The sequence below is a fragment of the Microcaecilia unicolor genome, chromosome 1 (assembly GCF_901765095.1).
Source record: "Microcaecilia unicolor chromosome 1, aMicUni1.1, whole genome shotgun sequence".
Lineage (NCBI taxonomy): Eukaryota > Metazoa > Chordata > Amphibia > Gymnophiona > Siphonopidae > Microcaecilia > Microcaecilia unicolor.
This window is the reverse complement of record NC_044031.1, coordinates 237,698,915-237,716,674: the sequence shown is the minus strand read 5'-3', so window position 1 is coordinate 237,716,674 and position 17,760 is coordinate 237,698,915. Positions and strand designations below refer to the sequence as shown.

At 42.7% G+C, this 17,760-nt stretch overlaps 1 protein-coding gene across 1 annotated transcript in view; it reads left to right on the top strand.

Moving 5' to 3' along the window:
• Nucleotides 1–17,760, top strand: part of GABBR2 (gamma-aminobutyric acid type B receptor subunit 2) — a 1,273,589-nt gene that overhangs the window by 884,932 nt on the left and 370,897 nt on the right. The window contains exon 8 of the mRNA XM_030209562.1: nucleotides 1,555–1,615. Coding sequence (XP_030065422.1) covers nucleotides 1,555–1,615 — 61 coding nt within the window. The remainder of the gene's footprint in view (nucleotides 1–1,554; nucleotides 1,616–17,760) is intronic.

Here is a 17,760-nt window from a genome sequence, read left to right as displayed (position 1 = left end):
TTCGGCCCTCTCTATCCTTCCTAAAAAGATTATAGCCCGGTACGGTCACATCCCATTCATGAGAATTGTTGAACTACGTCTCCGTAATAGCAACAATATCCAAGTTTTCTTCAAACATCGGGGCTTGCAAGTCTTGAACCTTTTTACTTAGACTACGAGCATTTGTGCACATAGCTTTCCATGTGCTTAGTGAGTTTGGGTGGTTTTTTATATTTACATGACCTTTCCCTCTGCCATCATGTTTATTCTGGGGGTGACTTTCCGAAATCCCCTGTTTCCTTTTGTCACCCCCACCCTCTAGTTTAAATGTCTAGAAACATACTGTCTGAATTTCTCCCCAAGGATCCTTTTTCCCAGCACAGAAAGATGTAGCCCATCATTACAGTACAGCCTGTTATTTTTCCATGTATTACCCCATTCTCCTATGTATCTAAAACCTTCTTTACACCAAGACTCAAGCCACTTACTGAATTCCTCTGTTTTGCGTAGTCTTTCCTCTCCCCTCCCCAATGTAGGAATTACTTCAGAAAAAGCCACAGTCCGAACCAAAGATTTTAGTCCCTCCCCAAACTTCTGGAACGCTCTCTGTGCTGTAAACTTGCTATTGTTGGCCAGATCATTTGTCCCTAGGTGAATTACAACATCAGCATTAGAAGCCTTGCTCTCTTCTCGGATCACTTTCAATATTTGGTCTGTACATCTTGTAGCTGAAGATCCTGGAAGACATTTCACTACGTTGGAACCCCTAAACTGTGCTCCTAAGTTAATGCCTCTGATAATGGAGTCTCCGAGCAGTAATAATTTTCTGCTTTTCACAATTCTGTCATTAGTTGGGGGATGTTTCTGGGGTTCTTCTATTTTCATTGTCTCTGGTTCCACCACAGTACTTCTTTTTTTGCTGCAATGCTGCAAAATAATTTGACAGGGGCGAAGCTTGGAAGGGTGAGTGTTTCTGTGTCACGGATCTTAGTCTACCAGAGCCTACTGTGACCCATCTATTCCTCTGATGTTTCATTCTCTGAGGCAGTGTTGGTGGTAAATTAGCTGGGAAATGAGTAATCCTGCACGCTTCTTTAATTGTAGTTAATTCCTTCTTGAGTTTGTTGATCTCTTCTTTCAAGGCTGATATTTGGAGACAGATAGGACAAGCTGTAAGGACAAGCTCTAGAGCTCTAAGCTCTAATTCAAGAAAGCATGAGAGAAGCATGTAGGATCTCTAAGCGAGAGGAAGGGATAGCAGAGAGTAGTAGATGGTATAGATGAGCAGACTGGTTTAGGCTATGTAGTGTTTATCTGACGTTATTTTCTATGTTTCTCTGGTCATTAGAATACCCCTGCACTGTATTTTCACAAACATAATATTGGAAACCAGCACATTTCCAAACAGTTCTTTTTTCAGAAACATTCATGATTTGTTGACTGTCCTGGTGTTTGTTGTTTTTGTAGTATTAAGTAATCTTTCCTTCAGTTTACAGTCATGCTAATTAACAGAAATGTTTGAACAGAAGGTTTGAATTTCACTGTGTTTTGTTGTTCTATTTATTTATGTTTCAGGGCCAAGTCATGTTCAGAAATGGGGAGAGGATGGGAACCATCAAGTTTACCCAGTTTCAAGGTAGGATATGGATATTTACTTTCTTGTGTGGTCTTTGATAAGCTTGTCCACATGATTTGCATGTATTTCTAAAGAAAGTTTGACAGTGGAAGACAAGTCAACATGGTTTATTGAATGTATCTCTGGATAGCTTGGATGTCTCATCTATGTTAGAAAGACCTCATGAAGGAGTTACTTTTAGAACTACAATGTTAGTATCGTTTGCTTTCCTTCAGAACAGAGATGCTTTATTATAATTATACCTTTAAAAGGCTTTGGTTAATTTTCTTGGGGGAAAGATTCAAATCTTTCTAGACATGTGCTGCTGGACACAGAAAAGGAGGAAAAAAATTCTTGCTTTATGTCAAGAGGCAATAGCACTGGGTGCCACTTCCAACTTCAGTTTTCTTGCAAATGTGGTCTTTATTTTAAATAGAAAACATATTTCTTTGATCCAATTCAGTTGCGTAAGTACTTTAATTCCCAGGGTTCCTTGAGTGTTGCTCAGGTGTGAGATTCAGGAGGTAATAGTAAATGTGGAGAATATTTCTCTACTCTTCTTTTTTGTACTTCTTTATGTTGAATCAGCTTTTTCTGATTTGTGTTTTTTGGATCCCTGCGTATTGTGGACTACTTTTTTACCTTATGCTATAATTTCGTAGAATTTATAGATTTCTTTTTTTTGTAAGAATATAAGAATAGTCATACTGGGTCAGACCAATGGTCATCTAGCCCAGTATCCTCTTTCCAACAGTGGCCAATCCAGGTCACAAGTACTTGGCAAAAACCCAAATAGTAGTAACATTCCTGCTACCAATCCTAGGGCAAGCAGTGGCTTCCTCCATGTCCATATCAATAACAGACTATGGGCTTCTCCTCCAGGAACTTGTCCAAACCTTTTATTAAACCCAGATACGCTAACCGCTGTTACCACATCCTCTGGCAAAGAGTTCCAGAGCTTAACTATTCGTTGAATGAAAAAATATTTCCTCCTATTTGTTTTAAAGTATTTTCAAGTAACTTCCTTGAGTGTCCCGTAGTCTTTGTACTTTTGGAAGTAGTAAAAAATCAATTTACTTTTACTCGTTCTACACCACTTAGGATTTTGTAGACCTCAATTATATCTCCCCCCATCTGTCACTTTTCGAAGCTGAAGAGCCCTAACCTCTTTAGCCTTTCCTCACATGAGAGGAGTTCCATCCACTTTATCATTTTGGTCACTATTCTTTGAACATTTTCTAATCCGCTACATTGTTTTTCAGATACAGCGACCAGAACTGAAGGCAACACACAAGGCTAGACCCTCACAACAGCACTATATATAGTTTCAGGTTAATTGGTTCTGGTGGGCTTTGCTGTTGCAAGCCCCTATTGTCTTTCGGTTGTTGTTTTTGGTGAGCCTGGTAGCTAGGCCTTCCTGTATGTTATGACAAGCACCTCCTCAAAGAGGTCTAAGGTAATTGGAAAAGGAGTCCTACCTACAATAGGCAGAGGAAACCACCTGTCCAGCTGACAGTCCCAACACACCTAAATGGAGTCAGTGAGCCAACTCCTCCCCAGGCCTAAGCCTAGGAAAAAAATGGAATAAGCAAGGCTTCAAGGTTGGAAGGTCTCCCCTTTACTGTCCATTCAGGTGAAGAAAATAAAATCCAGGTTTATAGAGATTTAATTCAGTTTTTCTGACTCGTCAGCTTTGAATAAAAAATACAGCACCAGGGGCCTCAAAAAAGGGACACAATTTTTTAATTGTACACTTTTAGAGAACCAAAGCAAAGAATTCATTTAATCTCTGTGCTATGGCTTTGTTTCCCTGAATTCCCCTTTTTACCCCTCGGTCATCTAAGGGTCCAACTGATTCTTTTGCCGGCTTCTTGCTTCTAATAATCCTAAGAAAACATTTGATTGTCAGGCTCATTTTCAAAAGAGAAGGACGCCCATCTTTCGACACAAATCAGAAGATGGGCGTCCTTTTCATAGGGTTGCCCAAATCGGCTTAATGGAAAGCCGATTTTGGGTGTCCCCAACTGATTTCCGTCGCAGGGACAACCAAAGTTCACAGGGGCGTGTTGGAGGTATAACAAAGACGGGACTTGGGCGTGCATAACACATGGGCGTCCTCAACCCATAATGGAAAAAAAAGGGTGTCCCTGATGAGCACTTGGACGACTTTACCTGGTCATGTTTTTCTTACAACCAAGCCACAAAAAGGTGCCTGAACTGACCAGATGACCACTGAAGGGAATCAGGGATCACCTCCCCTTACTCCCCCAGTGGTCACTAACCCCCTCCCACCCTCAAAATACATCTTTATAAATATTTTATGCCAGCCTCAAATGTCATACTCAGGTCCATCACAGCAGTATGCAGGTCCCTGGAGCAGTTTTAGTGGGTGCAGTGCACTTCAGGCAGGCAGACCCAGGCCCATCCTCCCTCTACCTGTTACACTTGTGGTGGTAAATGTGAACCCTCCAAAACCCACCAGAAACCCACTGTACCCACATCAAGGTGCCCCCTTCACCTGTAAAGCTATGATAGTGGTGTACAGTTGTGGGTAGTGGGGTTTGTTGGGGGGGGGGGGGTTGGGGGGCTCAGCACACAAGGTCAAGGAGCTGTGTACCTGGGAGCAATTTCTGAAGTCCACTGCAGTGCCCCCTAGGGTGCCTCGTTGGTGTCATGGAGACCAGTGCACTACGAATGCTGGCTCTACCCATGACCAAAGGGCTTGCATTGGTCATTTCTGAGATAGGCGTCCTTGGTTTCCATTATCACCGAAAATCAGAAACGACCAAGTCTAGGGACGACCATCTCTAAGGACGACCTAAATGTCAAGATTTGAGCGTCCCCAACCGTATTATCGAAACAAAAGGTGGACGTCCATCTTATTTCGATAATATAGGTTTCCCCGCCCCTCCACCGTGACTTTTTGCGAGGACATCCTCAGCAAAACTTAGGCATCCCTTTCGATTATGCTTCTCTGTGTTTTTGCCTCCAGTGCAATTTTTTTTTCGAAGTCCCCTTTTGCCTTCCTTATTAGCGCTTTTCATTTGACTTGACATTCTTTATTCTGTTTCTTATTATTTTCAGTCAGTTTCTTCTTCCATTTTCTGAAGGATTTTTATTTAGCCCTAATAGTTTCCTTTACCTCATATTTTAACCATGCCGACTGTCATTTGGTCTTCCTTCCTCCTTTTTTAATACATGGAATATATTTGGCCTGGGCTTCCAAGATGGTATTTTTGAACAGCATCAACACCTGATGTAAATTTTGGACTTTCGCAGCTGCTCCTCTAAGTTTTTTTTCACTGTTCTTTTCATTTTATCATAGTCTCCTTTTTGAAAGTTACACGCTAACATATTGGATTTCCTGTTTATACTTATCCAAAGCTAATATAAAATCTGATCTTATTATGATCACTGTTATCAAGCGGCCCCCTCACCATTACCTCCCACACCAGATCATGTGCTCCAATAAGCACTAGGTCAAGAATTTTTCCTTCTCTTGTCGGCTCCTGTACCAGCTGCTCCATAAAGCAGTCCTTGATTTTGTCAAGGAAGTTTACCTCCCTAGCATGCCCCGATGTTACATTTACCCAGTCAATATCGGGGTAATTGAAATCATCCATTGTTATCGTGTTGCCCAGTTTGTTAGCCTCCCTAATTTCTGATAAAATTTCTACATCCGTCTGTTCATCCTGGCCAGGCGGATGGTAGTACACTCCTATCACTATCCTTTTCCCCTTTACATATGGAACTTCAATCCATAGGGGTTCCAAGATGCATTTTGTTTCCTTCAGAATTTTCAATCTATTTAAGGCCCTCCTTAACATAGAATGCTACCCCTCCACCAATTCAATCCACCCTATCACTACAATATAATTTGTACCCTGGTATGACAGTGTTCCACTGGTTATCCTACTTCCACCAGAGGTACCTATTATATCTAATTTTTCATTCAGTGCAATACATTCTAACTCTCCCATCTTATTTCTTAGGCTTCTGACATTCGCATATAGATATTTCAAACTATGTTTGTTGTTGCTATTTAAATCTTACTCAGCAGTTGGCAGTGTTAATTTGCAATCTTTTCTCTGCTTTTTCTTTAAAAACACCTGGACTACTATGGTCTCTATGACAACCTCACTATCAGGATACCCTGTGTTCCCTGTTTTGGTGATATCTTTGAAAGATATCTTGTTCTGAATCATGCGCTTTTGAATGACTGTTGGCCTTCCCCCAGATTCTAATTTAAAAGCTGCTCAATCTCCTTTTTTAAAGCCGATGCTAGCAGCCTGGTCCCACCCTGGTTAAGGTGGAGCCCATCATTCCAGAATAGGCTCCCCCTTCCCCCAAATGCTTCTCAGTTCCTTACAAATCTAAAACCCTCCTCCCTGCACCATTGCCTTATCCACGCATTGAGACTCCAGTGCTCTGCCTATCTCTTGGCCCTGTGTGTGGAATGGGGAGCAGTTTGGAAAATGCTACCCTGGAGATTCTGGATTTGAGCTGTCTACCTAAGGGCCAAATATGGCTTCCAGAACCTCTCCCCCACATTTTCCTATGTCATTGGTACCCACATGTACCAAGACAGCTGGTTCCTCCCCAGCACTATCTAAAATCTTATCTAGGTGACGCATGAGGTCTACTACCTTCACACCAGGCAGGCAGGTGACCAGGCGATCCTCACGTCCACCAGCCACCCAGCTAGCTACATGCCTAATAATTGAATCACCAACTACAACAGCTGTCCTAACCCTTCTGCTCCTGGAGATGCATCCTCGGTGCGGAGGATTTTGCATCTCCTGGTGGGCCAGTTCTGGCTACAGAATTACTTCTTGCTGCACCAGGGTGATACTCTCCTTTTACAATATCTCCCTCCTCCAAGGCAACACAGGGGCTGCCAGACTGGAGGTGGGACTTCTCTACAACTCCCTGTAGACCTCCTCTATGTACCTCTCTGTCTCCCTCAGCTCCTCCAAGTCTGCTACTCTAGCCTCAAGAGAACTGATTTGTTCTCTGAGAGCTAGAAGCTCTTTGCATCCCTCTCCTCTTTCCCTTTCTCTCAGCCTAGGGAAGTTTATATATCCTATAGGAGAATTAACATCTCTCCTTTGTGATTGGAGCATTAAACTGTCGGGTGGATCTGAGAAGACCAACTTGCTGGAACATTCACCAACTGTCTAATCTGGGCTCCCCTCCCCTGGCCTTTAAAGGCACACACGCACAAACAGACACACTCCTTTCCATTATCATAGTGTCTATTGGGCTACTAAAACCCCTTCTAATAAGGAGGAACTGCCCTAGGATTTCCTCATCTCCTCTACTCCCTGAGCTGGTGATCCCATTGCCTTCTGGAACATGTAGTTTCTGACTTTCCCTGCTTCAATGACAAGCAATGGCCACTTGTCACAGTGTAGGAAGTGATGTCCTGCTTGTACTTGGAGAATTTGAAATTACTCCCTGTAGCAGGTGTTCTCTGAGGACAGTAGGACACGTATTCTCACTTCCCCTCCTTCCTCTCCCAGGAGTTGTATTCTTTTGTTTTGATATTATCCTGCTGTTCCTGCTCACGCAGGGCAGGTAGGCACTCACTCATGTGTGGTGGGATGCTGCTAAAAGCTTCTTAAAGCTATAAAACTCTAGGGGCCAGATGCACTAAACTTTAACGACCCTTTTACAACCCTTTAACGAACAAGTTTTAAACCGTGACATGCATTAAAGGCCTTTTTCCGAAGACGACAGCAGCTAACGAAAACGGAATGCATATAAGCAAATTGTTTAGAAACCCTATTGGAATGAGATGCACTAAAGTTTTCCACTTGACCTAACGCAGGAAAACTCCAGGAAAGCTAACGAGAGGTCTGTACCTCTCGTTAGGGCTGCCCAGCCTAAAAAAGTAAAACGTAAAAAAAAAAAAAAAATCGCGGGGGGACAAAAACGCTCATCAGGAGCGTTGTTAAATGTAAAAACAAAAAAAAAATTGGGAGAGGGTAAATACGCTCGCCAGGAGCATCTTTAAATGTAAAAACAACAACAAAAAATTGGGAGAGAGTAAAAACACTCGCCAGGAGCGTCTTTTACTGACGTCCTTGCCCCCCCCCCCCCGCCCGAGGTCGCTGCTGCTCCCCGCTCCCCCCTGCATCAAAAACACAAGTTGAGGTAGCCCGGCCCCCCTCCTCCCTCCCTTGACAGCTCCAACCATCCTCCGCCCCCGAGCCCTGCCCCCGCCGTTCCCTCTGAGGTCGTCGCCGCCACTTCCCCCCTCCTCTGCCCCCCCCCTCCATCTTACCAGGCTCGTGCAGCACCTCTCACCTCTGTGTGAAGGCGCTGCACGGGCAAGAACAGCTGATCGGCGATCAGTGATGCCTCCTCCGACGTCCCTCCATTCTTCCTGGGCCCGCCCTCCTCTGACGTAAGGGGGGGGCGGCGGGGGCGGGGCACAGGGGCGGAGGATGGTGGGAGCTAGGGAGGGAGGGAGGAGGGGGGGCCGGGCTGCCTTAACTTGTGATTTTGATGCAGGGGGAGCGGGGAGCAGTGGCGACCTCGGGCGGGCGGGGGGGGGCGAGGCAGTAAAAGACGCTCCTGATGAGCAGGGAGCAGCGGCAACCTCAGGTGGGCGGGCAAGGACGTTGGTAAAAGACCTTTTTTTTTTTAACGTTTTTTGGCATGCACAGAGCAGCCAGCATAACGCTTGGCTGCTCTGCGCATGCTTTACGGGTAGATTAATGACGGGGATTACACTTCTTTAATGCATTCGACTTTAGAACATGTGCAACTTATTTTTTTAGTGCATTCTTCGTTTTTTCAACTTCAGTAAGGACTTTAACGTTTTAGATTTTTTTTACGTTTGGTTGATGCATCTGGCCCTTAGTACTGTCAGTACTGAGGCTCCATCGATTGACATCACCCACATGTTGAGAATATGTGACCTGCTGTCCTCAGAGAATACCTGCTACAAGTGAGTAACTTCGCTTTTTTGTATGTGAAGGGTGGATACTTGAACTGTGGAGGTAGCTGCATCTGTCAGTTTGTTTCTTGGAGCTATTTGATATTTTTTAAACTTGTTGAAAAAGTCTGTGGTGTCTTGTATGAAGCTGTTTGTCTTGTGTACTAGGCTTTTAAGGATCCCTTTTTTAAGTTCAGATATTTTCTCTGTGAGTATGCCAATACCAAATATAATTGGTCTGCCAGGGTTTCAGATTTATGGATTTTATGTAGCATACAGAATGTACCCACAGAAGGATAGTTAGGTATGACGTTTTTTGTATTAGGTGTGGCTCTACTTGTTTTGGAAATGTCTTGATGTACAGAATACCAGCATTAGTGGCCTAACCATTCCTATGTTTAAGGTCTGAACCCTTACACAAGCCAAAGATCACACTTTGTCTGCAAAATACTACATGTAGAGTACCAGATTTTATAATAAGAACATAAGAATCACAAGTACCTGGCACAAACCCAAATAGTAGCAACATTCCATGCTACCAATCCCAGGGAAAGCACTGACTTCCCCCATGTCCATCCCAATAACAGACTATGGACTTTTCCACCACATCACACCATTTTTGCAAAAGGTTCACTGGCTACTAGTACAGTACAGGGATAAATTTAAAATCTCTACCTGATCTTCAAGGCCCTTAAAGGAAATGGCCATGAGTACCTGAAGAACAGGATCACCCTCTACACATCTCCAAGGGCACTAAGGTCCTCCCAGGAGTATCCCTAACTATACCCTCTCCAAGAGTCATTACACGATGTGATACCTTTAAACGAGCCTTCTCCGGAGTAACCTCCACACTCTGAAAGGGACTCCCTGAAAGGCTCCACTTAACACAATACTATCTCTACTTCGGGAAGCAGGTGAAAGCTTGGCTCTTCAACCAGGCCTTTAATAGAAGAAGTAACTAACTTCTTAGTCTCACACACATAAGGAGTGACACAGGTTGCACATGCTGCAGCAGGACATGTTTATCCTTTCCTACCCTAGCTGAGATAATATTTAATCACCTCTCTGATCTCATGTGCAACTTTCTTTAAATTAGTCCCTTATCTTCTATCTCCTCTTTATATGTTCCATCTTTGGTTATACCCTACAGTGCCTATTAAAATGTTTTATTATGTATTGTGTTGACTTTGTAAGTAGTATATTATGCCATACTTTGTCTTATTATTTGAATATTTTTCTGCTGTAATTGTTTATTGCTTATGTTTGATTTATTCCTACTGTACACTGCCTTAAATGAATTCCTTTAAAAAGGTGGTAAATAAACCCTAATAAATAAATAAATGAAATATGAACATCCATTCACTAAGTATGTTCCATTGCATCTAGATGTATACTTACAGAATATCACTTAACCATAAACTGCTCATTTACATATATATGCATTCACATATGCATGTAAATGACTAGAATGCTGGTACTTAACACACCTTCTTCTTGTCAAAACTAGATAGCTCCATATAGAATTACTCCCATAATGTTGCATTCTGTTTCTTGGCTTAGGAGTGGCAAATTAGAGATCAAGTGGTAGTAGACAATTATGGGTCTTGAACTCGTGAATAATATAAATTAAGAAATCCACCAAGCTGTAAAGTCTTAACTAGCATTGAATTGGCATTAAAGTTGCTCCTGCCTCATAGTTCTGAATTTCTGAACCCATCCAAAGAACTTGGCACAGACACATTGCTATTGAGATTCTATCAGGTCCCATGAAAGTAGATCTGGTAGTACAACATGCCTCTGGAATTCTATCTGGGTAGTAATAATTTTATATTTTTGAAGGTCAAGAGCAAATCAATACAGTTAAAATTCAAGTGTAGGACTTGTTGCTTCCCAGGCGGAACATTTGAGATTTTTTCCTGTTTGATATAACCTGTTAGATGGATTATCTACTAATGTAAACTGCTGTTTGATAAGGTCTATTTTAACCACCCTAACCCTTAATTTATACTCATTAACTTGTATTCTATACATTATTAGTCTCTGTAGAGTCCCTTAACCACCTGTACTCTAATTCCCAGGTAAAAACTGACATGGTACTATAAACATGCTATTCCAAACAATTTCCATTTCAAGGATGTACCATCAACAATTGAATGGGTTGTGTGATCTTTAAAAAAAATTCCAGGTATTCAGGATCAAAATAGCAAATCAGACAACCTAGAACTTAACAATACACTTTCCAGGAAATTTAAGGGGCAACAAATCAGCCCCCACTTGAATAAACCTGGAAAGTTACACCAGAAATTTCCTTCTCTTATCATTTGCTGTTTTACATAGGTCAAGGTAAACCTGATGTTTTGATTGAAAAGAATGCACCTTTATTTAAAGATATGGCTGTAGAAGGTAGGTCATTTTATAACAGGTAGCCTAAGTCAGAAAGCCAAGTAGGTGCCTTCTTTTAAGCCTATTTTATGAGGACATATAGGTAGCTATGGTAGCTATTTTAGAAGCTCTGTTCTTGTATTGGACATCTGAAAACCATCATTTAGATGCCCGTATTACATGAACGTACAAATCCCAATTTTATAAAGCCAGAATATGGACGTCTAAAACTGTAGTACGTCCATATGGCAAGGGGGCACAGTCTGGATGTGTTTTGGGTGGGACTAGGGAGAGGCCGAAATATAGATATCCAACTCCGATTTCAGAAAGGGAAGGGATGTCCATGTTCAAAGAGACAACAAATGTAGAAAATTTAATTTAATACTTTGTAAGGACTGAGATGTACCTGCTTTGTAAAATGTACAGGAGAAAATGCATTGCTGTCTCTTTTTTTACCAGTATTGCACTATTTATAGAGTCTGGCTTCCTTGGACAGAGAGTGTGTTTGTGTGTGTGTGTGGGGGGGGGGGGGGGGTGTCTCTATTTCAATTCTGTTGTTGTTGGGGGTTTTTTTGTGAGTGGCTCCCTATTCTGTATTAAATTGGTAGAATGGAATGTTGTCACAATTTGGGTTTCTGCCAGGTTCTTGTGACCTGGGTTGGCCACTGTTGGAAACAGGATACTTGGCTAGATGGACCATTGGTCTGACCCAGTATGGCTAATCTTATGTTTATGTAGATGAGAATCTGTCCATGTTCTGCATGTGTGACTGAGGTGAAAGATTCTGCTAGCATGTAGTGTCTGTGTAGGAATGTGTAACAGTTCACTTTGTTCCAGTTTCCCAATAGTAGGTATATTGGTGTTCCACAGTCCAGTGTAATATATATAGCACTGTCTTCTGATAGGTGGGTTAGGGCTGTTACGGTGTGGTAAGTTTTGTGTTCTAGGGCAGTCCTGGAGTACCCCCTTGCCAGTCACCACACGAAGCCCATCTGATTTAAACAAGGTGTCTAGCAGTGGAAGGAATGTGTATGCTATTCCTGAATATTTTTACTTTGTAGTTAAGAAGACAGGTTGCCTGCTCTGGCCAGTCCAGGGACCTCTTCTGCGTCCTGCCTCCTGATGTAACTTACTGTTTCCTTGTAGGCAGGACGCAACAGAGACAACCTGTATTAATCATTGCCCGCCATAGCACCTGAGCAACAACATAGACACTGCTGTCTAGCTGATACCAACCGGTGCCTATTTTATAAAAGTCTGCTCCCCCTGAGATCAGAAACTGGCTACGCCTCTGGCTTAGAACTCATGTTCAGAGCTAAGGCAAATTACAGAATTTGCTTGAGAATTTCTCTATTTAGGTAAACAAGCCATAATGTGGGAATGTGGTCAGGTGGCCAGTCTGAACTCGAAACAGGTTCCACCTCCGCCTTCACATTCCAAATTAATTAGAGCTATGTCTTATCTTCTTACACATTCCAAATTATTTTCACACAAACAGAGTAAACAATCATTTAAATGAGAGAGTGCACTGTCAGTCACTCAGAGTTGAAAAGCAATTTTTAAAATCCTTTACAGTGACTGAGCATCCAATTGGCAGATGATGTTTAATGTGAGGAAGTGCAAAGTGATGCACGTGGGAAAGAGGAACCTGAACTATAGCTACGTGAGGCAAGGTTCCACATTAGGAATCACCGACCAGGAAAAGGATCTAGGTGTCGTCGTTGACGATACATTGAAATCCTCTGCTCAGTGTGCGATAGCAGCTAATAAAGCAAATAGAATGTTAGGAATTTGCCTTTGTATCACTCCATGGTGCGACTGCACGTCGAATACTGTGTGCAATTGTGGTCACCATATCTCAAAAAAGATATAACAGAATTAGAAAACATACAGAGAAGGGTGACAAAAATGATAAAGGGAGATGGGACGACTTCCCTATGAGGAAAGGCTAAAGCGGCTAGGTCTCTTCAGCTCGGAGAAGAGATGACTGAGAGGCAGTGGTGTGCTGGAGCCGGCTCGCACCGGCTCGCAAGAGCCAGTTGTTACATTTTGTACTGACTTGCGAGCCGGTTGTTTCCCACTGCGAGCCGGCTCTCCTCCCTCCCGCCCGCCCCGATCCGGTCCCTCACCTGACTTCTAATTCTTCGGCGGGGCAGGCAGTCTTGCCTGCCCGCTACCAGTGCTGACACTCCCCTGCCGGTTTGCGCTTTAAAAATGGCTGCCGAGACTTCCAGAGGCGGCCTCACGAGACTTCTACTGAAGTCTCGGCGGCCATTTTGAAGCGCGAACCGGCAGGGGAGAGTCAGCGCTGGTAGCGGGCAGGCAAGACTGCCTGCCCCGCCGAAGAATTAGAAGAGTCAGGTCGGTGAGAGATGGATCCGGAGGGAGGGAGGAGAAGTCGCCAATGAACAATGCGGGAGGGGTGGCAGGGAAGAGAAGGGAGTCCCTGGGCATTGGTGGATGGAGGGCAGGGGAGAGGAGGGTCACTGCTGGACATGGGTGCATGCAGGGCAGGGGACAGGAGGATCACTGGGTATAGGTGCATGCAGGGCAGGGGACAGGAGGGTCACTGGACATGGGTGGATGGAGGGCAGGGGAGAGGAGGGTCACTGCTGGACATGGGTGCATGCAGGGCAGGGGACAGGAGGATCGCTGGGTATAGGTGCATGCAGGGCAGGGGACAGGAGGGTCACTGCACATGGGTGGATGGAGGGCAGGGGAGAGGAGGGGAGAGAGAAATGCTGGACATGGATGGAGGGGAGAGAAGAGAAGAGTGAGGAAGGAGATGAGATGAGGGAAAAGGAAGAGAGGAGAAAAACTGCACATGGATGAAGAAAATAGGCAGAAGCTGAGGACCCGAAATGAAGAAGAAAGGAGAAATGGAAAGAAATAAATGGTAAGGAAGCCCTGGAAACGGAGTTAAGAGGACAGATAGCAGCAGAATCGGATACTGGGCCAGCTTGATCAGAAAAACAGTCACCAGACAACAAAGGTAGAAAAAAAATCATTTTATTTTCATTATAGTGTTTGGAGTATGTTCACTTTGAGAATCAGGTGCTCAACATTAAAAGTTTATATTTATTTACTTATTTATGGCATTTTATCCCACATTAGACATGAATTAGATTGGAACCTGGGATCATTTAATTTTTTTTCCTGGCTAATGCATTGCCACCCCTCCCCCCCCCCCCCCAGGCTCTCTCCCGGCTATAGTCAGCTCTGCAATTTGGGGGGGGCATAGAGGGGGACCGGGGAGAGAGCCTGTTGTTAAACATTTACCAGCACAGCACTGCTGAGAGGAAATATGATGTTGCTGTAGTAGGAGGGAGTATGGGGAGGGCTGGTAGGGGAGGTGGGAGGGGTTGAAGAGCTGAGTTCATACTCAAGTTGTTTTGGACCGTACTTGTTGTGGGACACTTTTCTGCAGAAGTCACTTTTAATGTGGGAGAAGGGAGTTAGGAGGGCTAGGGGTCCCTAGTTTGCACACATTATAGAGCAGCACAGGTTAGACAATTGTGGGACTGGAGATCAGATGCTTGTTACAAATCTTATGTGCAGATAGAACAACACCATAGTGGGGCAGTGAAATTATATGCTTTACCAAGGGTTTATAATACAAAGAAAGAGGTGGCAGGGATTCGCAATCCACATATAAGAAATGTTTTACAAATATGGCACTCTTTTGTTACAGGTTTATGAGGAAAACATTATAAATCTTGGGTGACACCTTTGGCAGCGAACTTAAACACTACACCTACTGCTTACCATATATGTCTCAAACTTTGGAAAGCTAAGGAGTTGGGGTTGTCTATCAGCTATAGCAGGATGGTATTCTGAAATCCTTTGTCCAGTTGAAAGATGAATTTTGGCTAGATAAAATGGATTTCTATCAGTATCCACAATGAGGTATGGCTTACTTCATACTAAGTGGAAACTTATGATGAATAAGGGCTGGCATCGTATTGAAACCATCAAGGTGCAAAGGGCTTGATCTTTGCACCATACATCACCCTGCAGAACACCTCCTTTAAAAAGTTGGGATATATGAATATTTATGAGAAAGACTTAAATGTAGATTGAACTAAGGCTCAATGGGAAGAAATATTTAGTTTCAATTTTAAGATGTCATCAGCTGTCAAATTGAAGGTACACAGATATAATGTTTTATTGCGCTGGTATATGACACCTCAGCGCATTCATGCTATGACTGATAGTTGTGGAGGGGCATTTTCGATATGACGTCTAAGTCCAAAACGTCCAAAATTCAAGTGGGGAATATAGCCATTTTTCAAAACAGAAAAGTGTCTATTTGTTTTGTTTAATGGCGATTTGCTAGATGTTTATGTGCTATGTATGTTTATCTTTTTGGTCCATTAAAAAAAAACGTCCAAGTGAAAAACACAGAAAATTAAGCCACTGAGATGTAGGAGGAGCCAGTTTTCTTAGTAGACTGGCCACACAGACATCCTAGGAGAGCAATGGGCCACTCTAGAGGGCACTGTAGTGGACTTCAGATAAATGCTCCCAGGTACACATCTCACCATTGCTCCCTTATCTTGTCTGCTGAGCCCACCCAAAACCTACTACCCCCAACTGTACACCACTATAATAGCCCTTATAGGTGAAGGGGGCCCCTCTATGTGGGTTCAGTGGGTTTCTGATGAGTTTTAGAGGGCTCACAGTTTCCACCACAAATGTAACAGGTAGGGGGAAGTATGGGCCTGAGTTCACCTGTCTGCAGTGCACTGCACCCACCACTAGAGTATTCTAGGGACCTGCATTCAGCTTAGAGGGCTGGTTAGTAATGTTTTTAATCACATTTTGGGGTAGGAGAGGTCAATCCTGATTCCCGCCAGTGGTCATCCGGTCATTTAGGGCACTTTTTTGTGGCATATTTGTTACTAATAAATAAACACAAGGTAATCCACTCTATGAAAAATAACTAAACCAAAATTTTTATTAAAAAAAACAACATTTTTATTTAAAAAAAAGGAAGGAAAAGCCTCAAAGAGCTCAAAATCAACAGATTTATAGAGCTGAAATGATCCAAAAGATCTCCTCTTCATCACTGGCAAAAACCTTCCAGAAAAACATTTTCTTTTTAAAATTTTTAACATCAGTATTCTACAGTGCTTGATGTTTTCAACATTCAGTACTAATGATGTGAGTATAAAGAAGCATTTATCTCAAGAGATCGTGGCAGTTGAGAAGAATCAGGAGTATTGTCTACAAAAAGATACCCTGCCATCTGGGTCCTTAAAGCAGCTAAGCAAAACACTGGCAATCGTTGGCCCGGGGGCATGTGGAAAGCTTGAAGAATGTGGCTTGTTTCTTACCCTGCACTTTATACGAGTTCTCTTGAGATAAGTGCTTCTTTATACTCACATCATTAGTACTGAATGTTGAAAACAGCAAGGGCTGTAGTATACTGATATAAATGTTAAAAACTGAAAAAAGAAAAAGTAAAAAAAAATTCTAGAAGGTTTTTGCCAGTGATGAAGAGGAGATCTTTTGGATCCTTTCAGCTCTTTAAATCTGTTGATTTTGAGCTCTTGGAGGCTTTTCCTTCCTTTTTTATAAAAATGTTGCTTTAGTTAATTTTCATATCTAATGATTTTGTAATTCCACACCCTATTGTTGCTGTAGTTTATTTGTTATTAAAACAGGTCTAGACCAAAACATCCAACTTATAGTCCTGGATGTTTTTGTTTTGTTCCATTATGGCACACAAATGTCCAAGTGTTAGGAATGCCCAGATCCCGCCCATAACATTGCCCTGACACGCCTCCTTGTGATTTGAACGCACTTCTGACGGACTTCATAGAAAAACATCTAAAAATTGATTTTGAAAAAAACTAGTTTGGACATTTTTATGAGAAAAAAGTCCAAATGCTGATCTATGCCACTTTTTGGACGTTTTTCTGTTTTGAAAATGTGCCCCATAGTGTGCTATGCTGGAGATCTTGGGGGCAAATTACCTACCTTCATATGTGGTGGATGTGCCCAGGGATACACCCCTTTTGAGATTTGATCAGGCAGGAGACCCAAACTTTAGTGGGAGGATCTTGGAACTACTCACTCAAGCTTTGCCTTTTGGGTGTGGGACTTTCTGGTTTGAATATATCACACAATTCTCTTTTGTCATACTTCTTCCTTGCTGCTCGAGGTGAATTAGTAGCACTGTGGTAAACTAATATACAGTGCTTTTTTTGTAGAAAAAAAGGTGCCGGTACTCATTATGGGCGGGGTCACCACATATGGCTCCACCCCTATGATAGCCACACCCACATTAACCACACCCCCTATACCAGCCATGGCGCATATAAACAGACATCATTGAAAATATTATAGTACTATAGGAGAAAAAAATAACGTGATTTTTTTTCATGATAAATAATCTCTGTAAGCTCTTACAGCTCCAGTCTACCCAGTGCAAAATAAGACAGCCAATGTAAATTCTCAAATTGGACATATTACAAACACTAAAATGAAAATAAAATGATTTTTTTCTACCTTTGTTGTCTGGTGACTGTTTTTCTTTCCATATTGGTCCCAGTCTGTGATTCTGCTTTCCTTTGTTTTCGCTTAACTCTTCTGTGCCATTTGTCATTTTTGTCTCCTTTTTCTTTGCTTTCTTCAATATTTTTCAGGCTCTCTCTCTGTCCAGATTTAATTCATTCTTACTATCCATTCTTTAATTTCCTTCATCTACCTGTGGCTTTACATCTTTTCCTCACCCTTGTTCTCCCCATGCCCCTTCCTCTTATTCTCCAGTCTTTCTCTATTCCCCTTTTCCATCCAGCAGCTCTGCTTTCTCTCCCCATCCTTCCAGTGTCTCCCC